Source organism: Lepisosteus oculatus, chromosome 11, assembly GCF_040954835.1.
Source record: "Lepisosteus oculatus isolate fLepOcu1 chromosome 11, fLepOcu1.hap2, whole genome shotgun sequence".
NCBI classification, from domain to species: Eukaryota; Metazoa; Chordata; class Actinopteri; order Semionotiformes; family Lepisosteidae; genus Lepisosteus; species Lepisosteus oculatus.
Genome location: NC_090706.1, coordinates 2,954,864 through 2,981,550, shown reverse-complemented (window position 1 = coordinate 2,981,550; position 26,687 = coordinate 2,954,864). Strand labels below are relative to the sequence as shown.

The 26,687-nt window shown below is 46.1% G+C and overlaps 3 protein-coding genes and 1 long non-coding RNA gene across 6 annotated transcripts in view; 2 read left to right on the top strand and 2 right to left on the bottom strand.

The window, feature by feature from the left end:
• Positions 1 to 393: 393 nt before the first annotated feature.
• rbbp4 (retinoblastoma binding protein 4) lies at positions 394 to 11,628 on the top strand. 2 transcript variants are annotated; one of them, XM_006631231.3, is made up of 12 exons: positions 394 to 552; positions 1,709 to 1,853; positions 2,331 to 2,476; positions 3,013 to 3,186; positions 3,846 to 3,961; positions 4,972 to 5,132; positions 5,523 to 5,649; positions 6,207 to 6,284; positions 6,538 to 6,614; positions 9,135 to 9,192; positions 9,882 to 9,992; positions 10,359 to 11,628. In XM_006631231.3, exons 1-12 carry the CDS (start codon positions 537 to 539, stop codon positions 10,419 to 10,421), a joined length of 1,272 nt encoding a protein of 423 aa, XP_006631294.1. In that variant the 5' UTR covers positions 394 to 536; the 3' UTR covers positions 10,422 to 11,628. The 2 variants fall into 2 exon arrangements, with proteins under 2 accessions (XP_006631294.1, XP_006631293.1); XM_006631230.3 differs by having other exon boundaries at positions 1,706 to 1,853.
• On the bottom strand, positions 2,670 to 4,651 carry LOC138241711 (uncharacterized). The gene is made up of 2 exons (XR_011190977.1): positions 3,988 to 4,651; positions 2,670 to 3,627 (listed from the first exon to the last, which is right to left on the bottom strand). It is a non-coding gene; the product is annotated as an uncharacterized lncRNA (long non-coding RNA).
• On the bottom strand, positions 11,504 to 19,720 carry sync (syncoilin, intermediate filament protein). Of its 2 annotated transcripts, none has more exons than XM_015348557.2 (4): positions 19,156 to 19,720; positions 12,674 to 13,454; positions 12,260 to 12,384; positions 11,504 to 11,853 (listed from the first exon to the last, which is right to left on the bottom strand). In XM_015348557.2, exons 2-4 carry the CDS (start codon positions 13,445 to 13,447, stop codon positions 11,799 to 11,801), a joined length of 954 nt encoding a protein of 317 aa, XP_015204043.2. In that variant the 5' UTR covers positions 13,448 to 13,454; positions 19,156 to 19,720; the 3' UTR covers positions 11,504 to 11,798. The 2 variants fall into 2 exon arrangements, with proteins under 2 accessions (XP_015204043.2, XP_006631411.3); XM_006631348.3 differs by lacking the exon at positions 19,156 to 19,720 and adding an exon at positions 15,806 to 16,030.
• Positions 17,691 to 26,687, top strand: part of nhsl3 (NHS like 3) — an 83,654-nt gene continuing 74,657 nt past the window's right edge. The window contains exons 1-2 of the mRNA XM_015348552.2: positions 17,691 to 17,740; positions 18,094 to 18,260. The gene's annotated coding sequence lies outside the window, so the exon portion shown is untranslated. The remainder of the gene's footprint in view (positions 17,741 to 18,093; positions 18,261 to 26,687) is intronic.

The following is a 26,687-nucleotide window of genomic DNA, read 5'->3' as shown; positions in this document are numbered from 1 at the left end:
AACAGCACATTCTTATTCTACACCTTACAAAAAACGTATACAACTATATTCGTCGGGTAAACAGATAAAAAAACACGTGTTTAAAAGTAATTGCTGTTGCGAGATAAACACCCGAAAAACGTTTAAATATTGTATTTCATTGCAAAACGAGTTACTTTGACTAGTATGTTCGAGACTATTGCTGCTACACCCATCCTGTCAGTGTCATCAATATAATCCTTACGTAGATATTTTGATAAAATAAATATATATTTTGTGTTTTTTTTCTTAAAAACACAAACTTTTTTTTAAAAAATCTTTAACGTGGAACATAATACTAAAAGAATCCGAGTTTCCAGTCGGAACTTTGAAGTGGAACACGACCGGCGGAGGTCGGGATTGGCCAGCAGATTTTTCCGGAAGTCCGTCGGAGCCTGGTGGTGTTGGCGCGAAGGCGATCATTCTGACAAAGAGCAGCTCTTTTCTTGTTTGTCTTGTATCAGTTTTTTCCCCCCATTGTTATCTCTCGCCGCGGCTAAACAACCAGATACGCCGCCATGGCCGACAAAGAAGGTAATTAAGACCTTCAGTTCTGTAAAGTTGTCCGTTTTACCGTCTGCGGTGTGTGAAAAAACGCGGAATGAATGAATCGTGTCGGTCTCGTAGGCCCATTTTGTGTTCGAGACAGTTTTTGAGTTGAACTCCCCGTCACTGACAGCTAACCTCCTTTATTGCGCAAATCAGTAAAAATGAAATGAAAAGTGAAGAAACTGGAATAGAAACACATATTTTAATCTACTTCTCGCATAGTCGATCTCCCCGTGGCTAGGTTGGCGTGATGCATATACACATCGGTTGACCGCGACATTGTGTTCTCGTTGGTAATGTGCGTGGTATCTGTGACATGTCGCTGGCCCCTTTCAGTGGTTTAATGGATTTCACGTTTTGATATTAAATGCCGCTTTTAAAAGTGGGAGGGGATTTATTTCTGAGTGAACTGGTTTAGCGCTAAAGTTTAGGCTCAACCTGAAAAAGTCAAGTCTTCTATCGAAAAAGTTTTCGCTCTGCGCTTCCTGCGTTTGCCGATACTCGAAGAGCCTAAACAGTATCAGTGTCGAGAATAATCTCATGAGAGGCTTCACAGCCCTTTCCTTTTTTTATAGCCGACAGTTGTGTGCTTGCCGGGTTCCATATGGAGTACGTATAAACGTTATCGTACTTGCATTTCAGTCTGCACTGATAGCTTAACAGTGTGTATTATCTGCTGCTTTTACTACAAACATTATTTTTGTTTGCTATTTTTTCTACTTTTGAGTAGCATAAAAATGCATAAACGTTTTGATGTATGCAGTAATAGCGTAAACGCCTGAATGCTTTCATCATAATTTAAAAAAAGTTAAGGTGTACAGAGGACGTTATGTATGAAAACGTCATGTTTTGTTATTACCTACGTTATAAACCTGAGGAGGTCATTCGGAAGCTCGAGCTCTGTTTGATTGCTAGAAGGTAATTGATCTATGGATCTAGTCCAGGCGTTTCTTGAAAGAAGGCAGGGTATCGGCCTCATCGCGTGGCTGTGTGGTTCGTTCCATACGCCCACTACCCTTTGTGTAAAGACGTGCCTCATTTTAACACACTCTTGTTCCAGTTTAAAAAAATTGCACCTCCCTGTAGTTTCCGCTTCTTAGTTTGCGTTAAAATTATCATCCCTTTGGTTTTCATACAGCAGCGTTTGATGATGCCGTGGAGGAGAGGGTGATAAACGAGGAATACAAGATCTGGAAGAAGAACACGCCCTTTCTTTACGATCTGGTGATGACACACGCGTTGGAGTGGCCCAGTCTGACTGCTCAGTGGCTGCCTGATGTCACCAGGTTTGTCCTCTGGACAATATGGTATCTCTTCATGGTGTCAGTTTCAGTTTTCCGTTCGACACATAATATTACAACTAAGTATCCTGTTTTCTTGTGTGTCTGGTGCTTTTTCAAGTTCGAATGGAACGAGTTCAGAAGCGCTACACGTTTGCCTTTCCTCTTTTAATTTTGCTAGAAGAGTAACACCTAACGTGAATTGTAAAATACACAGAAGAGGAGTAGCCAGAGGGAACGGTGTATGTCTTTTGAATTCTAGTCATGGTTGTGGAAGTGTCCTCTTGAGTGGAAACCTGAATTTTAAAACTTGAGATTGAAGAAAAGCTTTTTAAAGCCCGTTGTGTCCAAGAAGCTATCTTCTGGATACCGACGTTATGGCACCTGCAAAAAAAAAAAAAGGTTTAGAAAAAGCCACCTAGGGCTCAGACTCTTGGAATTTGTCCATTGTGGTTGACGTGGTGCCGATTTCTCATGCTGCAGACCCGAAGGGAAGGACTTCAGCGTCCACAGGCTGGTCCTCGGCACGCACACGTCAGACGAGCAGAACCACCTGGTGATCGCCAGCGTGCAGCTGCCCAACGATGACGCCCAGTTCGACGCCTCCCATTACGACAGCGAGAAAGGAGGTGGGAACGCCGCTGGCCTGCTTGAAATTGTAGTATGGAAGACTGTGCTCTCATACGTGCTGATGTGTAAAATCTAGTTTTTTTGTGCGTCAGGCAGGCCACAGTGTAAACTTAGCTTACTGCAGAATTATGAAGTGCACGTGCTGTGTTCGTGAAGTTGAGAAGGCTGTGATTAAATAAAGAAACCGTTGGCTTTTGGGAGGCAAAATATTATATTCTGTATTAACATAATACAGAAACAATCTGGACTCAGTAAGCCTTTATAATTTAGGGAACTCCTTATTTGCACAATACAGCAGAGCCTGTGCACAGACGCGTGTGTGTTGGGTGACTTCACGGGATGACTGGTGCTGTTCCACACAGTGACAGGGATGGAGAGGTGACAGTTTGAGCTTTCAGTCCGATCCCGCGTCCCGCTTTTCTCTCCCGCGCGGTTCACGGGTCGGGAACGGCAGGAGTAAGTCCGGGACAAGTCCCAGCCTTCCCGCCGGCAGCGCGGTTTTAACGAGATTCCCTTCCGGCACTCGGCGTTCCAGAGTTCGGCGGTTTCGGCTCGGTGAGCGGGAAGATCGAGATCGAGATCAAGATCAACCACGAGGGGGAGGTGAACCGCGCTCGCTACATGCCCCAGAACCCCTGCATCATCGCCACCAAAACCCCCACCAGCGATGTGCTGGTGTTCGACTACACAAAACACCCCTCTAAGCCAGGTAGGCGGGGCTATGTGTTATCCTCCCTGTTGTGCCACTTGACTCCAGAGAACAGATCTTTAGCGGGGGACCTGTACTTCATTGAACGCCTGTCATGGGTTTGCTGGCAGTTTCAGGTTTTGGGAACTTGAATTCAAATTCTGCTTGAATAGTATCAAATAGAATAGCAGCGTAATTTACGGAAACAATCTTGATTTTGTCCGTCTCATCTCTTTCTTCCTCCCCAAATGTACAGAAGCCCAGCTGTCCCTCTCTGACAGCAGCATGTAGAAACTCCATTAGGTCTCCAGTGTGGATTCCCAAATGCACTGCCAGCCTTTCTCCCGGAACATTAAAAACAATGAATTGTTTTTTATTACATTGGGCGTTAGCTTCGTCTTCAAGTCTTCATAAGGATGGTTATTAAAAACCGCAAGTGAATCCCGTTGCCTTCTCCCTGAGCTGAAATAGATACAGTGTGGATCATCTTATGCACTCCATAGCCACGTCCTGTATTCCCCTTGAGATTTATATCCTATTCAGTTATAACTCTTGTTTATAACTATAATAATTCACTGCCATTGTTTCCTGCTGTTATATTGATACTTGTGTTTTTCTTAAAACAACAGCGCCTCAGAGGTGCTGAGTTCTGTAACACTCGTGTCACTGTTGCTGTGCAGACCCCTCTGGCGAGTGCAATCCTGACCTGCGACTGAGGGGTCACCAGAAAGAGGGGTACGGGCTGTCCTGGAACCCCAACCTTAGCGGATACCTTCTGAGTGCATCCGACGATCACGTAAGAGGCCCATTCCTTTTGCTTACACTGTGTCACTGAGGAGTTCTTCGCACTTGCTTGAAGAAAGACATTTCCTTGATGGAACTCCCTGCTTCTCATCAGTAATCATCCTCGGTACAGAACACGAATGATCAATGATGTTCAGCAGCAAAACCTGATCACCCAGTCAGCCTGCTGTAGTGAAATATTAATATAAAATAGTTAAAGGTTTCATCTGTTGTAATTAAAATCACATTAGTATCTCTGTTAAAATATAAGCATGTTAGACAGGCCTGATGGTATAGGAACAAGGAAAAATCCTTGTTTACTTGTTACTTTGAGTTTTGACAGCCACCACCTCGAGTTTATGTTGATCTTGACATTCCAGATGGAAATAATTATTTTGCATGTAAAGCCTGAAGTGGTTCGAAGTACTAAGTGCTGCCAGCTGAAGTCTCTTTAGCAATTGCTATAGTTGTTAGAGGGTAAATGAGCGAATAAGCTACCGTTCTTCTGTTGCTTTTTGTTTAACATTAAGTATAAAATGGAAGTTCATGTGAGTGGACCTCCACTGGGTATGTGGGAGTTCAGTTAAAATGAAACATAAGCCTGTTATCTTAGGGAGGCAAGTTAAGGAGTAGCCTGACATGGAGGCTGGCACCACCTGGCTATCAGGATTCATGGGAAGCAGGAGAAGATAGAAAGTTCCCAGCTGTGTTTACTCAGGGTTAATGAGCAAAGGTGGCGTAACTGTGAGTAAGGTTAATACAGTTGCAATTTTCTTGCAATACTGCTAATTTCCCTGAATAAGAGCACAGACCAAGTCCCAAGGTACTTCTCGAGAGCTTGAAATTCAGTGTGTGTGTCTTTTGTTACTGGAAATTATATTCCTGAACTTCTGCCCAGCTTCCAGTGTGTTTATTCCCAGACCTCCACCTGATAAGGAAAGTCCTCCTACACCGTCCTTGTAGTGTGCGAGCTGACACACTGTCAGTCTCCCTCTCCAATGGTGTGCATTGTGTACCTTACAGACTATCTGCCTGTGGGATATCAGCACTGTTCCGAAGGAGGGGAAGGTGGTGGACGCCAAGACCATCTTCACTGGACACACAGCCGTGGTGGAGGACGTTTCCTGGCACCTCCTGCACGAGTCTCTGTTCGGATCGGTCGCTGACGACCAGAAGCTCATGATGTAGGCTCAAGTCCCCGCTACGACACACACCGATAGATACGTCAAACCTGCGAAAGAAACAAGAGTGCAAAAGCTAATAAACATCAGCAGCAACATTATTTCACATAGTGTATTTGATGTTCTGATGCATCTGAGTTCTTTACATTTAGGCAAAAGAAAACTCATAAATTACAACTTGGAAAAAAACATTCATTCTGAAATGATGTAAGCTGTGATGAATGTGATTAACCTTTTCCCATTTCAGGTACTGAAAGCTTTGTCTCAGACGTTGCTTTAAAGGGGTAGTCATCATTTGTAAAAGACACACTTTAAATTTAGTTCACGGTGATGAGCTTTTTTGCCGAGTCCGCAGGAGGTGGAACCTTATTTAATTAAAACATTTTTTTACAGCTGGGACACCAGGTCAAACAACACGTCCAAGCCTAGCCATGCTGTGGACGCCCACACTGCTGAAGTCAATTGCCTGTCCTTCAACCCCTATAGTGAGTTCATCCTGGCCACAGGCTCCGCAGACAAGGTGAGAGCAGATTCCTTACTGATGCCTCATGTCACACAGGCAGCAGGCCTGCTCTTCACCTCTTAATATGGGGACCTTTCATAGGAGAAGGTGGAAGTTTCACTCGTGCTGGGAGTGCTTTCACCAAAACTCTTCAAGCGTGTGAAGTGTCTGGCCCCTGGTATTGGCTTGTACAGAAAAGGGCTGCAGACCTTTTCTGATCTTAAAAGAACAGAAATGTCCTTTTAAACCCTCATTGTGTGATTTAAGTGTCAATCAGATACATCAATAAAATATATTTGTATATAGGAAATATGAATTGTTACCTCAAAATATGACTGCAGCTTAAAAGCAACAACAGTTGAAGACATTGGGAAGCACTGTAGTTTTAGGATTGTTTTTCATTTAGTATGCTTTTTCTGATGCTGGATCTTGTTTCAGAGGAACGTGTCTTTACATATTAACTTGAATAGAAATTACATACACCTTCATTTGGTTGTGTTTTGTATTTTCATAAATTCCTTGTGGTTATAATTTTGGCCTCAGATTTATTTATGCTATTATCATTGCCTTTCCAGACTGTGGCTCTTTGGGATCTGCGGAACTTAAAACTGAAGTTGCACTCCTTTGAGTCTCATAAAGATGAAATTTTCCAGGTAGGCTTTCTTAAAACTCTGTTTTAATTCTTTATGTGTTTAATGTTTAAAGTGTGTATTGCCCTTTTCCCTCAATTTACAAACATTCAATTGCGGATTCCTTTTTCCTCAACTCGTTTGAATAGTTAATACCCTTTTTGTTCTCCGCAGCAAACTTGTGTGACAGCAGGAGTCTGTGAAGCCTTGTGTACTTTTCCAGCCCATCTTGATCACCGATTAAGTAACCATGAATTCTCTGCCCTTTTCCCTTCAGGTCCAGTGGTCTCCTCATAATGAAACCATCCTGGCATCAAGTGGCACCGACAGGAGACTCAACGTCTGGGATCTCAGGTCGGTTTTGTCAGTCAATCCTCACTGGGAGTGAGCAGCAGCATGTAGCCTGCCTCTCCTCTCTTTCATCAGGGATGGGCAGCTCTGGTCTTGCCGATTCTTGTAGATAAGCCAAATCACCTTTGCTAGGTTGTCATCGGGTAGTCATCCTAGTATCTATGCAATTTGAGTGGAGTTGCTTATTCCCTAATTTAGATTGTGCTATTAGATGACTTCGTGTGCTTTGAATTGTTTCAGTCACTGATAAACCACCCCTTTAGAGCCTAAGACTCATGTCAGAGATGTATCTCTCAATTGTGTTTGATTGGTCCTTCGTTACATTAAATTACTGTATTCACAGATTTCTTTTGTTTAAACCAGTCTGCATTTACATCGTACTTTTCCTTGCCCACTGCTTCACTTACACAAGGGGAGCCACTTCACCCTCTGCTGAAGTGCAGGGCCCACCTGGGTGACCAGTGTGCACCTGTAGCACCAGAACAGATCAGTGGGAGAGATGAGAAACTATTTCATTGATCGAATTAAGGGGGGGGGGGCTTTAGGCCAGATTAAATGAACGGGGTTCACTTTTGCCTGGACCCTTACTCTGAGTTTCAAGGTATCTTTAATGACCACAGGTTAATACCCCGTTTGAAGGATGGCGCCCCCCAGTGGCACAGTGTCTCCATAATGGGATGTGGGTGTGGAAATTGTTCTCTAGAGAGAACAGCGCCTCCTGCTGGTCCACCAACACAACTGACAGCAGCATGCCGACGTTCCTTAGAGATCTCACGTCCCTCACGTTCCCAGGCCTGACATTGTTTAGGTTTAGACGTCAGGCTACAGGGGGATAAAGCTGCTCTTATTCTGTATATTATGCATTTTTGCACTGTTTATTCTTGACACTTTGTAATTTATTTTGAATGTAAGATTAAGTAGCTAAAGGTGCCAGCTAAGGAAGCTAACACTTGCTGGATGGTGTGCTGCAGTGACTCTTCTTGGCAGTTATCCACGAGTTCGCTTTTGGGTGGGGTTGGCAGATATGTCATTACAAAATACTTCAAAGGTTAAAGTACACTAGTAATTCAATACTCTTAATATAGAAATGCAAACTGTACAGTTCAGATGTACTGTATTATCCAGTGTCTTTTTTTTTAATCTGCCAGTTTAAAGCTCTAAAGAAATCTATTAGCAGAGCCAGTGAAACATTTTTACAGAAGGATAGGTTATTTTTCACATTCTCCCGAGTGGGTAGTTTGAAAACTTTAACCTTACAAACGCATGCAAGGATTCGTAAGCACTGGTTCTTTGTTTCTTATCCTTTATTTCTCAGTTCATTCAGCCAGCACAATCTTAAAAGTGCTAGTAAGGATGTTCAGAACATGCAAAATAAATGGATGTTACAGTAGTCATTTGTATGAGTTTAACTTGGGCACAGACCCCTGTAAAATCTGAAATCCTTCATGTCGGTAGCTGTCCATGGTGATTTAAAGAGCTCTAATGCTTGGATTCCCATTGGGTCTCTGTACTGTCTCTTACTAACGAACACTACGAAAATGAAGCCTCTGCTTTTGCTGACATCTGAGAAGAGTAGTATTTCATCACTCTGCGCACAATAGGCCTTTTGTTCTGAGGTTTCTTTGTTTTTTTTGCCCCGTGTGTGTATTTAACCCAGTGATGCATCATATTGTTATTGATGAAATGCAGCCTCTGCAAATACTCTCGGAGTGTATTTTTAGAGGTGGGTTTTAAGAGCTGGACACTCTGTTGCACAACGTATAGAGCTTTAGGGATGGGTTATGTTACTTCATGCTTTCTGTGATCTTAAAGGTCCCTATTACCATTTCTCTATTTTGTGTAACTATAGAAATCTCTTACAATTTCAGCTTAAATCAATTTATCAGAAGAGAGAGCTAAAACAGATAGGACATTTAAGCTAAAACCCTTCTCTTTTTTGGTGTTTTTATTTACTTGAGACCACAATTTTAAAACTACCTCTGCCACACAGTCTATATTTCAGCACTTAAAAGAGGATGGAAAAAGAAGTTGCCTTTATGTCAAGTTTTTAAACATAATTCCTCATTATTCTGATATTACAGTGAGTGTAATATCACAAATACATCTGTACTACCTCTAATCCATCTGTCCATTATTTTAAACCTGCTCATTCCTGATAAGGGTTGGTGCGACCCAGAATCCGTCAGCTGTCCACAGGAAGCAAGGCAGAACTACACCCTGAAGGTGCCAGTGTTTTGTAGGACAATTTAGAAACACCGGTTAGCATAGCCAGCTTGTATTTGGAAGGTGGGAGAGCATGCAAATGTCACACCAGACTGAAATCACGCCCAGGACCCAGAAGCTCTTGGAGCATCGCTAGCTGCTCCACCACCATCTTTCATAATGGTCATTTTTTGCAGTAGATTTCAGACTAAAGACTGCACTGGGTCGGAAGTTGTCATCTTGTGAGAAATGATGGGATTTGTCTACCCCCCTTTCTGCTCTCTCTGACCCGGTTTCGTTGTGCATGCTTCCTTTCTGCAGTAAAATTGGCGAGGAGCAGTCACCGGAGGACGCTGAAGATGGACCCCCCGAACTCCTGGTGAGTTTCCGCTGGAGCAGGGACACTCAGCTTGCGGTCTTCCATGCTGCTTCATGAAAGTAGCTCCTTAATTACTGCATTGATTCTCTGGATTGTCAATAACTGAGGCTACTTATAGCAGAGTTGTGTAGTGGTGCATATTGGATGGGGCCACAGGTTGCTTATCGGTGCCCTACACAATCAGATGTTGGGACATTGTTTGGAGAATCTATTGAGGAATGGGGACTAAAGGCTCTTGGAACACCCCCTTCTCATCCTGCATGTCCTACAGCAGTTCCAATCTGAGGAAGCTGTATGGGAAGATGCCCTCTGTACTCACTTGCATTGTCATTTTGGTAATAGGACAAAATTTAATTGACATCTGGGTGCCTTCCCTCCTTGGACTTGGAGAATAATCTTTAATCATTTTTGAGCCCCCTGGGAAACCTCTGTTGTTAAGCTTGTAATGTTTCAAGAGAATGTCCTTGGGGAGAAAAGTACAGTATGACCAATATAAAGAGAGAAAAAGATTACATGCCGGCAGGTTCAGCAGAGATACCACTGGTTCCTGTACCTGTCCGCTGTCTGCTTAGTAGACGGGGATCTTGAAGGAGCCACACACCCCTAACTGTGTTTCCCAAGGGCATCTCAGAGCCCCTGCATGAGTACTGAGTGCACCTCCTAATCCTTGCTCTTTACACACTTCTCAGTTCATCCACGGCGGCCACACAGCCAAGATCTCCGATTTCTCCTGGAACCCCAACGAGCCCTGGGTCATCTGTTCGGTGTCAGAAGACAACATCATGCAAGTGTGGCAGATGGTGAGAGTCTCTGTCCGCTTCGGCTTTCTCGCGGTGCTTCACTGTGACCTTTGCCTGACCTTGTAGGCCTTTTTAGTTTGGAGTTGCCTTGTGAGGCTTGACGGTATTTCACAAAGCAGCGAGGACGAGCGCTGCGTCAGGGCAGCGGAGGGGCAGAATGCACTTTTGCGAAGCCCCGGAGCTCCGGAGATGGTCTAGTCCTTTTTGGTCAATCCAAAACTTTTTATATCCCAAACACCCTGTAGCTAAATCCTGGAACAAAAATGTGCACGAGGGCTGGGGGACACAAATAAGTGGGTCGCTCTTCTGAAAAAAGTACAGACATCAGATGCTGTCATCTCACGTGAAACATGTTTGCTTTTTCAGGCTGAGAACATTTACAATGACGAAGACCCAGAGGGAACAGCAGATGCAGAAGTACAAGGATGAGGAAAACGCAAAAAGCTTCTCCTTTTCCTGTCCCCTGTACTTGTAAGATTACAGACGCAGTGGCATACAAAGCTAATTTTAATTCACCAGGAACTGTTTTGCTGTGGAACGAACAGTGGCAGAGGCAACCTAAAGTGAAAGAAAAATCCTACATCCTGAAGAAAAACTGCCCCTCTTATTGCTGTAATATCAAGTGTATTTTTAACATGTGGACAACTAATTCCTCTGTATATATAGAAAACACATAAAAAAGAATAATATTGTAATTTTTGTAGGGAAGAACTTTTTATAAAACTGACTCATGAGTCAAAGTTCAGGGGACCTTCTCAGCTGTTAAGGGTTGGTGCGGAGCTGACATTTGCAACACTGAAGAAAGAAACTTGCTGATTTAATGCTGTTATTTTCAGTCCGGGAAAATAACCGAAAAAAATGCCTGTTGTAGATTTATTGAGCCTTTCTTGCCCCTGCAGATTGAGATTGTCTATTGCACATTTTGGTCTCTGTGTTTTTTAATCAATGTACCAATTAATAGTTTATGGTTTTTGAATTAACTGTTAGCTTGGGGATCCAGCTCCCTTTTTCGTTCTAGACCTAGGGCTGACTCAGTGTGATCGGAAGTCTTTTTGTTTTTGTGGGGTAAGGAATTCTAAGGCTTTTAGAAAGGTGAGATGTCATTAGGCATTTACAAATTCCCCGTTATCTTCTGCATTCTTCATCGCATGTTATTCGTTATGAATTGTGGTGAGCATGCTGGTGTGTTATAAGCTGATTGGGCCCCAGTGTTGATGGGTTAGGAATACACATCCCTTAATCTGTATTAGTAAAGGGGTGGTAATTTTTCTCTTCATGAATTCAGCAAGTCTAGCTTCTGAAAGAAATTAAACTAAACATGGAGATTTGTGCTTAAATAATGTTGCTCCGATTAGATGACTCAGGTTTTTCAACTTTTCCATGTTAGCAAAACGTACGTCAGTTTTAAAAATCACTTTCTATAAGATTCAAAATGTTTTTATCTCGGAAAATTAGCTTTGTATTGTCTTTGTGGATTGATTTTATGAGCTGTTCTTTCTACTAGTGTCGTCTTTGTTTTTTTTTTTTTGGGTCAATTTCCTGTTTCAGCATTGTGACCTTTTTACATATGACTTTCCTGTATCATATCCCTCACTTCCCACTTAACTGCTAATTGTATAAAGTGCATTCAAATAGATTGTTTTTTCTATTTATTCTTAACCTGCTGTATTTTTAATAACTGATTACGTCTGCACCCTGCTGTCGTGTTGGGTTTAAGCTTGATGGCTGAGGCATGTCTTTTTTCCAGGGTATATACATATTTCAATTTTCAAAACTGCAAGAACATCCTTGAAGCGATTCAGATGGTCATGTTTCATCAGGCTTCTTTGTGAGAAGTTCTGCACATCCTTCAATATGGTCCCTGTAACACAGTGGGGAAAATTACTATAACATAGTTGCCCAGTAAAGGTCAGTGGAGGTTACATTATTAAAAAAGGATCTTGCATTCAAATACTAATTTTGAAGATAATTTGTAAGCACAGATTGCGGTCTGAGAAAAGATTTTTCAGATGATACTCAAACTATAAGGCTCTAACTTTTCATTTTTATGTGCTGCAGAGCTCATCTTTGACTAACAAGAATATTGGAATATTGTTTGAGCCAGGAAGTTCCAATAAGAGTGGTCAGAGTTCACACACTTGGCTGGACACTTTTATTGCAGGCAGATCTGGGGATGTAGAAGTTAAAAAATTAAAAGGGAGTTGAATGGGCCAAATCTAATAGCTGGGCAAGGATATGGAGGTGTTATGAAATACTATGATTCTTACTTGTAATCGGCTAGTTCCTTTGAAAGACTGTTCCTCAGGGATTCGATGGCTTCATTTCTTTGCTTCTGCAGATGAACTTCTGTTTTCAGTTCCCTGATGCTGTCCTCTAGTATTTCCATAGTCTCCTGATGAAATGAATAGAAGGAGAATGCAGTTCTTTTCTAGAGAAACAGCTTTGGGACACGGTGCCATCGCTGCAAAATCATAAACTTCCTTTTTTTTTTTAAATTCTCGTCGGGGAATTGTTAAAAAACGTGTTGGATACACACCCGTGATGATGGTAGTGAACAAAGACAACTTAACTAACATTCACCTCCCCAACCCCCTCTGCTTACATCTTCCTCATCCATGCATTCTCAAACTGAATGGTAAGATCAGCGGGGAAATTATTTTTAAAATCCTGGGCTTCCTTACCCGGTACTGTAGGACGTCCTCGCTCCTCCTGCTCCGCATGAGGGCTGTCCGTTCCTCCAGGGAGGTTCTCTGCATGATCAGCCTCTGGACTTCCTCCTGCAGGGGCCACAGCCTCTGCCTCAAGCCTGCGGCCTGCTCCCTAGTCCTCCTCAGAGCCTCCGCGCTCGCCTGCTGCCTCTTCAGCAGCGCGAGCAGCTGGGGCTCGTAGAAACCCTCTAGGCTCCTCCTCTCGTCTTTCAGGTACCGCTCCAGGTCCAGGGAGGCCCTGCGGCACTCGGAGAGGTCACAGTGGTCCCTGGCTCTCCCAGAGCTGCTCCATTTGTCCCGAAGGGCGGCCAGCTGATCCTGGTGGGCGGCCTCGAGCTGGGGCAGCTCCTGGGAGAGCTGGAGGAGCCGGGCCTGCAGCTCCTCCTGCGAGACCGAGAGCTGAGCCACATCGTGCCTCTGCTTCTCCAGGGTGTACTGGCACTGGACGCAGGCCCGGGCGGCCGCGAAGAGCCGGCGCTTGACCAGCCGGGTGTCCTCTCGCAGGCTCTGGCACTCCACCTCTGCCCGGGCTTTCTGCTGGTGGGCGGCCAGCAGCTCCTCCCGCAGTCCCCAGACCGCCTGCAGCATGGGCTCCTGCAGCTCGGCCAGCTCCCGGACCAGGCCGTCCCGCTGGGCCTCCAGCTGCCCCGCCGCCTCGATGCACTCCTGGAAACGGGCCCACAGCTGCGCCATGGCCTCGCCGTCTGCGCTGGGGCCCCCGGAGACCGGGGCATCACTCTGGTCCATCGCCGTGCTGCAGGGCGGGCGGGTCGCAGAAGGGTTAGGCCCGCCTGCAGGTGTCGCACTGTGCTCTTATTTGGAGTGGTGCTCAGGAATTTGAGATTTCAGGAGCCGAATCGACGCCCTCACTCTGAATTAAGTTTCGGTTTTGTTTGTTTAAGTGAAAGGGGGAAGTGGCTGACCCACTTGGTGCTTTTTGCTGGCACAGCGTGATCTCTGTCAAAGCCTTTGCAGATGCAACACTACCAGTGTTGTCGTGGATGTTTAGTAGGGAATGGCCATCATGAATGAATCAGGAATTAGGTCATTTTGCATAGTACAGCTTTGGTGGCTAGAGAAGATTCTGTGGAGTGTATCGATATAGACCATCTACTGTATGTGTTTATGAACAGTATTCGGACATGGTCTCCACATTGCCTGGCTCAGGAGACTAATATCAAAGTCCATGACAGCAGTGGCTTATACAAGTTTAGAAGTGGCTTATCTCTGCCAGCAGCACCATTCCCACTTGACTGCTTCACATGCAAGAGGTTGACGGTGAAGAAATTTGTGGTCTTGCAGGCAACAATGTAATCCTATTGCACAAGCGTTACAGTGTTTACTCCTGTCTGTGTAGGACAGATTTAGCTTTATCAGTCAGATAAGTTCCATTCAGCATTAAGCTTTTTGTCTTCACGAGGCTGTTTTCGTGGCTATGTTTTTGAACAGAGATTCCTCTGTTGTGGAGTACTGTTATTCTCTTTTTACCTTATTTTGGTCTGGACTGTTGAACGGTACAAAGCCAGCCCCTGCTGCAACTGTATACTTGGTGACTGGGAGGCTCAGGTCAGGGTTTGACTAACAGATTCCTAGGCTCAGTTTAGAATAAGACTCACAGTACAACTTTTCCCATGTGATTTCTCAATTATTTGTAAAAATAGAACATGGAATCCGTCCAATTCTGTTAAGTGAAAGCTAAGCCTAGTCTTTTTTTTTTTCCCTACATCACACAGCTTAAACATTGTCTGGCATCCAGGAATTGCCAGGCTTATATATTATATATATTTTTTTTAAATAGGCTTTACACACAGTGACCAAAACGTTAGGGACCCAGGTCAAAGGCATAGACTGTACCAGGTGAAAAATGCGAGACGATTGAGGAACATAAGAGAAACTTCCATCGTCTTCCGTGGTCAGAGAATTCCCAGCTGGAACTGGTGTGGTGTATCCTTCAATGCGCTGTGCCATTATTTCAATTAAATGTGATCATGTTGGAAGAATGTGATGGGTGTGGGCTGCAGGCTTTTCGGGACAAACCACATCTTGTTGATCTTGCTGCTCACTGAAGTTCAATACGTTTTCTGGTGGGACTGCCAATATTTTGGCCAGTGCTTCAGTTTTAATTGCATTCGTCATCCCTTAGTCAAAATTGGATCCGTTTCTAAGGTTGTGATGTGTGTGTATAGGAGGCTGTTTTGTAGCTGTGTAAAAGTTTCCAAAGCCTATGAATGCTGTGCGCCACACATACTTTTAAATGCATCAAGTGCACATCATCGGGAAAATGCTCGTCTTGTTGAAGCAGGTTCACTGGCATTGATGCAGATAGATTCATCCTGCTGATGAACATCTGTCATCAACAGGAGGTCTGCAGCTACACTGGAAGCAAGTCAAGCCCTACATCTGTGTTGCTTGTTTTGCTTGGGTGGCAGATGCTGTCTGGTGGGATCCTCGCGGCGCCTGGCTAAGCATGTGCCCGATCCCTGAACCCTGAGCCCTGCTGCCACACATGGCCCCAGCTCAGCCCACGACCATTCAATGCGTTCAGGTCTGGCAGGCAGGGCCGATGTGGCAGTGAGCACTCTCACGGCAGAGAAGGGTTCAGGGCTCAGGCAGCAGCAACACTGGGGCCGATGTCATTCATGAGCACTCCAATCAAACTGAAGCCAGCTGCATCTATCCCCAATCAAAAACCGTCTTTGGTTTTGCCAGAAACACACACGCATTTTAAGAGCAAGTTTCTTCTGCTACTCGGTCTATATTCTACTCGTGTAGACATTGCATTCCAGTCGCTACAACTATGAGCTTGTGTTCAAGGAACTGGCTTTAGCCCTAACCCACCCACAACACAAAATTCATTTCAATTTTATACAGCTAGGGAGGCAGCGCTCCAAACTGACTGCTCAAAACAGGTTGTCAGGTGAACAAAACCACTCTTGGTACGGAGTAAATCTTTCCCGCTACAAGCCCCTGTTTTGCACGTCTGCCGTCCATGAAATACATTTCGATATCGGAGGCCAAGTCACAAACCCTTCGATAGGTTTACTTCAGGTTTTCTTTTTCAAACAAGCAACATCGCGGGGGAGAAAAAGAAGCAGAATTACTGACCTCCGTTCTTCCTCGCAGCCCTGGTGTGTTGTTGTGTGTCACTCAGATAACACCCAGGCTGGGTTTATTAATAAACGGGGGGAAACAGGAACCCCGGGCTCCAGCTTGTATTTTCTCTCCTGGCACGGCAGCTGCACGGCCATCTGTGAGCGGATAGGGTGTCTCGTGGCTGCGGGTGGAGCCCGGCCAGGCGGACAGAACCGATGCTCTCGCTGACGAGGCCGAGCCTGCCCGTGTGGCTGGGCTCGCGAATGTAACTCACGCGAAGAGGGGAACCTCGCGGCTCGCTGCTGGGGCTCCCCCCAGACTGAGCTAACTGAACAGGGGGCCCCTTCTCCCAGCCTTGGCCTAGTGTGTAGTTTCCATCCGTTTTCTCACTGCTTCTTCCAGAACGGGGTGGCGGGGGAGCTGGAGCCCATCCCCTCCTGCAACAGGCGCAAGGCAGGATACACCCTGGGCGGGACACCAGTCTGTCGCAGGGCACACGCACACACACGAAATCAGGGCTCATTTCCCCAGACGCCAGTTAACCCACCAGCATGTCTTTGGACTGTGGAATTAGGCCGAAGCACCTGGAGGAAACCCACATGACGTGGTGAGAACATGCAAACTCCACACAGACAGCACCCCGGGTCTGGAATTTGAACCCGGGGCCCCATTCCTGCAAGGGTGCAGTAACCACCACCGCGCCGCCATGCTGCCTTGCAAGCTTTCAATTTGAATTAAAAGTCACGTGGCTTCACATAGCTTCAGTAATGGCTGTCTCACCCATCCTGGTACAATGGAGTTCCATATGCTGACTTAATCGGGTCTGTTTGCTTAGTAAATACCTTTGCTGTGTAATGCTAGAGAAAACTGGCTTATGCTGTATTTACAGTAACTCTGTTCTGTCTTTGCAGTCTTGCTCGGTAGTCTAAGAACTCCATAAAGCTGAACTTGAGGAGGCAGTACAGCCCATTGAACTTTCAAGTGTTTAATAGAGAATCTCCTCCAGCCTTTCCTGAAGGACCCCATTGAACCTTCTTCAGTGGGATGGCAGGGTGGTGAGCTCCAGACACCTGCATCTCTCCGTATTTACAGCTTGTTGAACTGGTGCGCTTGAGAAGGATACTTGTTTAAGAACATAATAGAAATCACTACTAAGAGGAGGCTGTTTGGCGCATCTCGGCTGTTTGGCTGTGAGACTTTTAAACAAATCAGGATGTAAATTTCGACCATATGTCTGGGTCGTTTGTTTCGCTGTCTTGTGTCCCTGCTGTCCTTGTTTCTCTGTCCGTCTGTAATCTGACCGGTGGGTTGACATCATTGATACATCCCAGGATCCTGAGACTTGACTCGACTCCCTTCTCAGTCACTTCTCTCCAGGACTAACAAGATTCAGTTTCTTCAGCCCCTTTGCTTCATTCGGAGAGCGATGTACACTTTGCACGGCTCTGAGGGCCAATAAAACCAACACTTTCATGTCACATTTCAGCATAATATCTGAGTATTTACAGCCATTTTGCCAGAACCACTTACATTTGAAAAACAACATCTAAGAACGTGTTGTTGGCACCATTGAACATCATTGATGTCACCTTTTCATCACTTATCATTTCTATAAATCTGTTCTTTATTTCTCTGTTGACGCATTTTTTATGTTTGATATTATCTGTGCCTATTTATTCATGATCTTGGCTCGTTGGTCTACTCAACATCAAGAACCGGACTATACTTAAACATTCTTAAGAAGTTCATTCTCGGCTTTTGGTTTCGGCGAGATGGTACTGTAGTTCGGACGGAAGAGACCAGGATCAATTATGGAACATTGAGACGTATTAACCAATTCTCGAGCGGACCACAAGAGGGCGATAAGGGACCAGTAAAGTGATGACTAGCGCGGCTGGGCAAAACCTTGTTTTAGACTTTTCTGCGGCGTCGGTGTGGGCGCAACAGGTAGGTAAACTGAAACATAACGCCAGAATGTAACAGCTTTTTTTTTTTTTTAACTTTCAGCGTCTTTAACAGTTTGACGGGTACACGGATCACGCCACCGAGCTCTTTATTTTGGGAAATCTGATGAAAACGTTAAACGAGTCGCAAAAAAAAAAGTGAAGTTTTCCATTCCACACGTTATTCACCTGCGATCCAGCGTGCCTCGTAGTGCGTTTGCTTTTTTTTTAATTTGGAGCTTTAGGTCTGCCGACTTGACGGAAGTTAATTATTACCAGCAGGGACATTATTTCCGAGGAAATCGAGCGAGCAGTCGCGCTTTCCCCCGTAACACTGCCTCCGTGCCTGATTGCCAGGTGTGACGCTCCGACATCACCTGCCAAGCAGCCGCGGTTCCCGGAGACCATGACGCCGAGGCAGGAGCTGTGAGTCTCCGGTGAGCCTCCGAGTTCCTGGGAGCGAAAGAGCTGGAGCGCAGCGAGGACTTCCAGCGCCGCGACTACTAATTCCTTCGGACGCAAAGGTAAAGCAACCTGCGGGTTTTGTGACTACTGCTGCTCGGTGGCTGGGCTCGTTCAAAACTGATTCACACGCTGCGCTCCTGGTAGTTTCGGGCGCTATTGTCGGTCCCTGTTTTCTTGCAATGAAAAGCTCCGTTTTCCGCTCAGGACGGACCGGGCAGCCGTTGGGAATCACGAATGACCACGGGAATATGCGTGACAGAAAGAGGAAAAACATGTAGTATGCCGTTCTGTATGAGGAACTCATTGTATATATTAACTTTCTCCGGAAAGTGATTGAGCGTGACGCGACCCAGCTGGAGCTCCTTTCATTTTTAAACTGAAGAAATGTCGCATCTTCCTTGATTACTGGCGCAGCAGTGAGCTTGTAAAGATTCGTTTTGTTTTATAAGGCAAGAAGCGGCGTTACGGGTTCGAAGTTGTTGGGGGCAGTAAATTATATAAAACAATTATAAAAAGCCAACCCCCCCCCTCCCTTCCCTCCCACCTTGAAAGTTTGAAACCGAAAGAGTCATAGCTCAGGTAGGGGTGGGACTGCGTTCACAGGCGGAACAGCAGGATCTCTGTCTGAACAGGCACTGCTGCATTCTTGCAGCGGGCAGGGAGACGAGCTCCAGCCCCGAGTTTTCTTTGTGTCTGTGTTGGGAGGGAATTGCGTCCCGTTGAAACCCCTTTACCTTTTGTAATGCAGACATGCCAAGTACACGCGTGGCAGTCTTTTAAGCGTATTTTCCGAAAAAAAAAAACTAGATTTTTCCTGCAGAGCTCTGGGGATCGAGACCAGGATGCACTTGTGTGCTGGAAGACGGCTGGAATCTCCTGTGTGAGACAGGGAAAGCAGCGCTGCAGTGCTACTGGCCAGCCAGCTCAGGCAGAGAGGCCGGGTTCTTACCTTACCTTGTGGCCTCACTGCCTGCTTGACGATCAGTTCATTTGCTGGGTGACTTTCTCCCTTGGGGAGGAGTTAGTACCTGTACGTATTCAGCCATGTCCCGTGCCAGCCGTTGCTGACATTAGGCAGCACGTTGTCTCGGTTTCTGTTCGCCGACCTGACTGGGTCACAGTCCTGTGTTGGTGCTTCTGCAAGTTAGGAGAGAGAGAGAGGCGACTCCCGGGGCTCCGGATCTCCAACAGTGATGCGTTCCTTCCTCCTGTTCAGATCAGTGGCACCCTCTCCCCCAGCCCTGGTCAAAACCTGCAGCCCTTGCAGCCGTTCCTCCTCCTTGCTTCATTCAGCTGGACTGCGTCTCCGCTGCGGCCTGCTGCACCGGCAGTGGCTGACTCTGATCAGGTTATGGCAACGTCTCGGGGGAGAGCGCTTTCTGGGCCGGGCTGTACAGTTCCCAGCGCTCGCGGGCAAGCAGCATGGGCGACAGGCGGGCACAGGGGGGCTGGCCTGCACCCAGACAACGCGAGAGCTCGGCCTCAGTGCAGCCTGAGGAGCTGTGGGCTTGGCTCCCTGCTGGCTTGTGGTGTTGAAGAGAAGGGTGAAGGTGGAGGGAGACCGCACTGGGTTTTGTTGACAGAACACTGGGCTGTTTCTCAGCCATTGCCCTCCAGCCTTTGGCTTTTATCTACCTAGGAGAGGTACTGATTAACTTGTCAGTGGGCCTGTGGTCTCAGGGTCAGTGCTGGAGGGATGTGGGGGTTGTGGGTTTGTCCAGCCCTGTACAAAACCCTTTCCTTGTTGCTGTTCTGCAGGGGCTCTGAGAGGAGCAGAGAGGGAAAGAGTCTTGTTGCCACCTGATGTTTCTGGCTATGAGTCTTAGTATGCAGAGGTGTGGGGCTTGGGTGTTTTTCTCTTGGGCTTGTCTTGCTGTGACTTGCACAGAGCACAGAGCACAGAGCACAGAGCACAGAGCACAGAGCACAGAGCACAGAGCACAGAGCACAGAGCACAGAGCACAGAGCACAGAGCACAGAGCACAGAGCACAGAGCACAGAGCACAGAGCACAGAGCACAGAGCACAGAGCACAGAGCTCTTGCCTTCTACTGGGGAGCTGGCTGAAGGGGAAGCTGGAGTTTGATTTCCCTTTAAAAACGTTGCTTTCCGCAAGCAGGCAGTGGGCTGCCATACTGATATTTACTTTCAGAATACAGATACTGAGGTTTTTTTTAATTACCAGTGGGTATGACAAGTTGCAATTTGTAACAGGTTAGTTGAGGGGGTGGGAGGGGTGAGAATTTCAAAACTAGAAGCCGTTTGCTCAGCCTCTGCCCTGTCCTTGTGCTTAATGAGCCTTGATGAGCATCGCCAAAAGATGAAAATAAATGGCTGGTGAAGATTTCTCAGGGTTGGTTACAGAGAGCTTGATGGGGTTAAATGTCAACACAGCTGTAATAGTGAACCTTCCTGATCAAGATGTAAAAATATTTTTTTAGGTAGCATGGATTTTTCTTAAAATAAAAGGCCCACCACCATCACCATAGCTTTTAACAGAAATCTGTCAGGAAGAGGCTCCCACCTTGGGCTCGAGGCACGTTTAATCTCTGTGTGGGAGGAGAAGCCTAGCGATGCAGGTTTCCCCTGTGGGGACGTTGGCATTGTTCTTCCACGACGTTTTCCCCTTCGTTCAACACTGGTCCCACCTCAGGGGAGCGGGAGGCTTGTCTGGGCTCGGGGTCCTGTCGGGCTTCCTGTCACTCGGGAGTCAGGGGTCAGGGGTCAAGATTCCGGGCTGGGGGCAGGGAGTCAACACGGACCCTGCTGCCCCTGATGCAGGCTGACCCTCGGCGGGGAGGCAGGGAGCCCCTGGCGAGCAGGAGTGAGGAGCTCTGAAGATGAGCACGTCGAGATCTCCATGGAGATTAATCAGACGGGCCAGCTGTTGCACAGCACTCCAGCTGGGCTGACTGAGAGCAGCATTCCTCCACAGCCTTTGATGTGCCCGTTAGGCTTGTGAACCTACTACCTTGCACAGAGACACCGGGTTTTTTTTTAGATCGAGTCAGGGAAGCCTCGGTCTGCTGTAGCCACGTTGGCGGGTTTAAAAACAATCTTGTTTTTTTTTTTTTTTGGAGCCGACTGGTTCCAGGGCAAGTCTGTACCTATTGCCCATAAATAACAGAATGCAACGTAGACCAGCCTTAACGCACACGAGCAGGCAAGGGCCGTGTGAGGGGGAGGTCAGCAGGGAGAAGGAAGCACCAGTGTGCCGTAAGGAGGGTGTGAATAGATGGAGTGTGTTTGCTCTGAATCCAGCGGTTTTTGGACCCGGCTTTCAGGGAGAGTATCAGGACTCTGCAGGGAGTAATTTATCTGTTTGGTTAAAGAACAGACGGGGGCTCTGTTTGGGTGGTATTTCTTCAGTCAGATGGGGTTTTTCAGTGGTTTCTTTGATTTCTCAAGGCCGTGTAATATAGCACCTCTCAGGTCTCTTCCTGGCACACTGAAGTCCCCAGGCCACAGGACAAGTGGGCTTGGAGATGGGGAATGGAGCCTGGTGCCCCAGATATGCCATGTCTTTGTTAAAGCAGGGAAAACAGGCAGCATGGAGGAGATCATGTTGAAGTTGTCAATGTCTTGGACTCTCAGTAGAGGGCTGTGGAAACAGCTGCTCCTGATAAGTTCAGCTCAGTACCCTATTGCTTCGAAATTCTGTAAATGCTAAATATCTCAGCAGGTTGTTTCACACTGGTAATCCTTTGGAACCCTCTGCATGAGTCAAATACTCAGATAGACCGTGTTTTTTCCAGTGTGCCGCCTGGTAATCTTCAAAAATAACCTCAGTCGTTTCCCAGAAGGAAAATAAACGATGCCTACTGGAGCTTGGAGGCTGCTGAGGTCGGTGTGTAATCCAGTTCCTGGCCCACTGAGCGGAGCACGAGTACACGAGGGGTCCTGGGATGGGATGCTAGTCCATATGTTGGGACAAACAAAAGTGGAACTGGTTTCCAGCTGGGTGGATGGGAGCAAAAGGGAGCAAAGTCAGGAGCACAACAGCAGCGTCTCCAGCAGGGACCTGAACCCACGACCGTCCATCCAAAGCCCAAACCATTGCTCTGCACCAGTGGTTCTGAATCGCAGCCCAGGAGTGAGAGTACGCCGGCTCGTATCAGTGCAGCTGAGCTCTTTCGTTATCAACAAGGTTTATTTTGCTCCAAGATAGATCTTAAGCTACTTGTGAAGCCTAATAGTTAAAAGTCCACTTCCAGCAGGTTTTAACTAATAGTTAATAGGACTGATAGTATGTTCAAATTAAACTCACTATAGTGCTCAGGTGGTACAAGAATCTGTGGAGATCCCCTGGACCAGGACTGGAACTGTTCTACACTGTCCCTGACGCGTGTCGTATACCAGTTTTCAGAGGGGCAACTCCAGTTCATGAGGACAGTGGGGACCTCTGGTTTCAAATCCATCTGTGAACTTACATACATAATTGAAAAATTATGTATTAAGTTCTTTTAATTCCATAAGAAGGTGAATCTTTTTTTTTTTGTCCTCTAAATCATTTGCCAACTAAGAAGACGTGCAGTGTCAGCAGGAATCTGGAACCCCCAGTTTTACACAATATTTTAAAGATCAATGATTGTAGTGCAGGTCTGTTTGGAGTTCACTAATATCTCTCATAGACACAGACGGAACTGCAGCAACCATAACACAGGGCTTTACTTTAAAATTCTGTCCCAGAAAAGACAGTTAATAGCTGCATTTGTCGGCCACAGACGGGGCTTGCGTTTGAGCCAGCTGTGGTTTCAGTGGCAGCATCACGAGGAAATCAGGACTAGAACTCTTAATTATTTTAATGAAGTACGGTTCAGACCAAAACTCTTTTTTTTATGTTCTTTGTTTAGCAGTGCGGTGTTCCGTCACAGGGTAGTGAATCTGCAGACTTTTTGCGCCGAAGCCTCATTTGATCTTATTAAGCCATTATCCGCAGGATGAATTCCTTTCGTGAACTTCTCTTCAGATATGACTGTGCTGAATCACATTAGTATTAAATGAGTTCCAGTGAGAGTTTACCACTGGCCAGAGCTGCTGGCAGCTCCCTAAACCTGGCTTTTATTACCAGCATCACAGCTGACTGGGTCAAAGCTGGGAAGCAAGGAAACTTATTGCATGTTGGAATGCAGGATAGAGAGAATAGTCTTTCCATAGTTTTCTAGAGCAGAGCCTGGAGAGCTGGGAAAAGTTGTTAAAACTGATACAGATACACTGAACCTCCAGGAACAGGACTGGACTCCTCCAGACTAGATGAATGTTCAGGAGCACAATTTTTAGCAAATTGATAAATACCTGCTTTAATTCAGGTCATTTTTTAAGTGCTAGAAAAAGAAAAGGAAAGATTGTTGGTCATGCCACTTTTTTCAGGTGCCTGTCTCCAGAGATGTGGAGATGTCCCCTTTTGATAAGAGTCAAGCTGTGCAGTTTGTTCAGCACGTTCTTTGTGTGGGATCATCCAGCACGGGAGGCTCTTCGGATGTCCTGGAATTTGGTGTGTGGGAGGAGCAGGAAGGTGAATGTCACAGTGATGATGCTTAGCGGTTTTGTAACCAGTACTGACCACAGGAGATCTTTCCTGGTTTTCACTGCTGCTGTAGTTCCCATTTCTCTGGCTCCTTGGCGGCAGAGTTCAGAGGCACTGGGCACTGGAAAAACCCTCCCAGCTCTCCGGCTGTGGAGACAGCTTCTCCCAAGCGAGGGTCACTGGGTTGAAATGACAGAGGGCACAGTGCCCATTGGCCCACTGTGTGCCCTCTCTGCCCCAGGTTGGATTAAACAGCTTTTATAATTTTCCTCTCTGGCGAATGTGCTTTAAAGGAAACAGAAGTGTGTCCTGTTTTCACCCAGCTCAAGGCCTCCCGTTCAACCCTTCCATAATGTACAAAGGCTTCCTGGGCTCTGTGCAGGTGCTAGAGACTCCACTGCCAGCCTAACTCTCCAAAACAGAAAAGAGCACTACAAATAATTAGCTTTTGCCAGGGCTGTTGCGGTTCACCAACTTGGAGAGCATGGTGTTACGTTAATTGCTTCTTGCTTCAGGTCTACATTGAAAAACTGCGGATTTCCTTTCTTTAAATTCCCCGGCACTTGGATAAATGTCCGGCTCTACTTTGACACCATTGAATCTGTTCATGCTGCTGGGATCATAAGTTCAGTGAGGAAATCATCCACTGTGGGAAGTGAACACATCCTGTCCTCAGTGTGGACTCCAGAGTCCAAAATACATTATGGAAAGTTCTGCAGTCCAACTTGACTTCCAATTCAGCTTTTCAGGCCAGCTTCCTGCAAGCAGGCCAATGCAATATGATCTCCATGGTCAGCCTTTAAATCGCGTTGCTCTTCTTTGGAAGCAGTTTTATTATTAAACCTCACCCAGCTTGTAGTCAAGGACATAGTCTGCTAGACATGGGTTTTAGCTTCCCATCTGTTTTTTCCTATTCGTGAACTTAAAATATTACACCCCTGGGATCAAAAATAGTCTTCCTTATAACAGGATGGGTTGACGTCTTTAGTGTTTTTAGGTTGATTGTTTTTCCCACGTTTTCTAGCGTAGTCTTAGCCGCTGCAACTTCACCAGAAAGAGAGAGAATAATCCTCACTCGTGTAGGCCGAGAGAGGCCATGTCGGGGCACGTGGTCCCAGACGTTTCTGCTCGCCGGTTCAGGAATGCGTGGCAGTCAATGTGCTTTTTGTGTGTGAGAGAGTTTAGTCTCTCTTCCTGAGCTTTATTATTTTTTCCCCTATTGTTTTTCCTCCACTGATGAATTAGCTGCCTCCGGGAAGAGCCCGAGCCCTTGGCAAAACATTAATGTAAAATCGCTCAAGCGCTTTACACCAAAACTGGCTTTAAGTCATGCGAAGGACCTTTATTAATTTGTCTCCCTGGCCTCGCAGACACTGTCAGCACGTCAGTGGCTCGCTGGTATCCTCTCCAAACACCACTTCACCGTGTCCCTGCTTCCCACTTCAAAAAGCCCGAGACTGTCCATTTCATTTTTTAAAACTGAATTGTCAGTACATAGTGGCCGTAACCTTGACGTCTGAGACGCTTGGTTCTGGTGAAGTGGAGCTGCGTCGTTCTTCAAGTATCGAAAGCTGCGCGAGGGTGCCGCGTAAAGACCCACTCTAATTAAGCTGTGATTACTTAACGAGTTATTTGTTTTGGTGAGAAAAATGAGCACAACCGAATCTGCCAGCGTGTTGTTTACAGGCTATATATAGTCTCACGGTGACATTTATCAACAATTTGCATGAGTTGCAACTAAGGAGATGAAGCTACAGACATCATGTGCGTCACGCCTCTTCCTTCCTTCCTTGTTGAAACTGGGGTCTGTGGCTGCCTTGGCCCCACAGCTGTCGTTCTCTCCTGACAGACTTCTCCCCTGTCTCTGCCCAGCTGTACCGTCGGGCTCTGCTCTGTTGAACCTCTGCATGGCAGCATCACATGGGAGTTCGCAAATAACTGTTCTTTGCAGTGAGATAAAGTAAATAACCATATAACTGAGTCAATAGAAATGGCTTGCAGCCACTTTTCACTTATCTGACAAATGGAAACGGTCTATTTTTTGTTTAGCTCATCAGAAAATATTTAATCTGCCCATATTTAAGAGCCTCTGGTATAGTGTGGTAGACACAAGCCTGAACATTTATCTATGCAAAGCAGAGTCTTTTCCTGTGCACTTCCTGGTGTGGCCTTCCTTGTGCTGCGGGTGTACGGAGCACTAGTGGGAATCTGACTGAACAAGGGTTTGGTTAATTGTCTTTGGCGTGTGCGGCGCTCAGGAGCCGAGCGGAAAGTTTGCGTTACCTCGGGTGACCTGGCAGGGCTGCAGTGTGCGTGTTCATCTATGGCCAATTAAAACTATAATCCGCAGACAGCAGGCTTCCTCCAGCTGTGGAAGAAAATGGTGAACAAGTTCCAGTTTCTAATTATTTAAAAATAATGTAAATATGCTCAGTTTGTGGTAGGGGATATTACACTCAGTAATTCAATTCAGTGTTTGTATCTTTAATTGCTGTGGCAGCTTTGCACTGCCTTGAACATTTGGATTTGGATAAACTACGCAGCCCAGATCCCCGAGTGCTGAGTAACACTGGGTTTTCCTGCTTTGAGAGACGTTTGGATCCTGTTTGTGTAGGTGGGGGTTTCATGGGACTCAAGAAGCTGGCACCACCAAACACTTTTTTTTCTTATCAACTACAGCTGAACTCTTTGCAATTGATGTTATATGACACTGCTGAGGACAAGCCAATATCTGCACATACTATCGGTTTTTTTGGCTCTATAAATGTGCAAATGCTCTCTCCTTAAGATCCGTGTCAGAGGTCTGACAGCCTCTGGTGTTTATATTAAGATATCACTCAGGGTAGCAATAAAAGTATTATAATGGTAATTCCTTTTTTATTGATTTTGTTTGGCAACAGAAAAATGGAGTCATCCTCCAGGTGTGGGGAAGGGGGTCCAGGTCTGACTAAGAGTTTAAG

Coding starts and splice junctions, on each gene's coding strand:
- sync (XM_015348557.2), bottom strand. CDS start 13,447: ATGGACCAGAGTGATGCCCCGGTCTCCGGGGGCCCCAGCGCAGACGGC. Junction 12,385..12,673: donor AGGACGTCCTACAGTACCGG/GTAAGGAAGCCC, acceptor TCATTTCATCAG/GAGACTATGGAAATACTAGA. Junction 11,854..12,259: donor AAGGAACTAGCCGATTACAA/GTAAGAATCATA, acceptor ACTGTGTTACAG/GGACCATATTGAAGGATGTG.
- rbbp4 (XM_006631230.3), top strand. Junction 2,477..3,012: donor TTACGACAGCGAGAAAGGAG/GTGGGAACGCCG, acceptor TCGGCGTTCCAG/AGTTCGGCGGTTTCGGCTCG. Junction 9,993..10,358: donor TCATGCAAGTGTGGCAGATG/GTGAGAGTCTCT, acceptor TTGCTTTTTCAG/GCTGAGAACATTTACAATGA.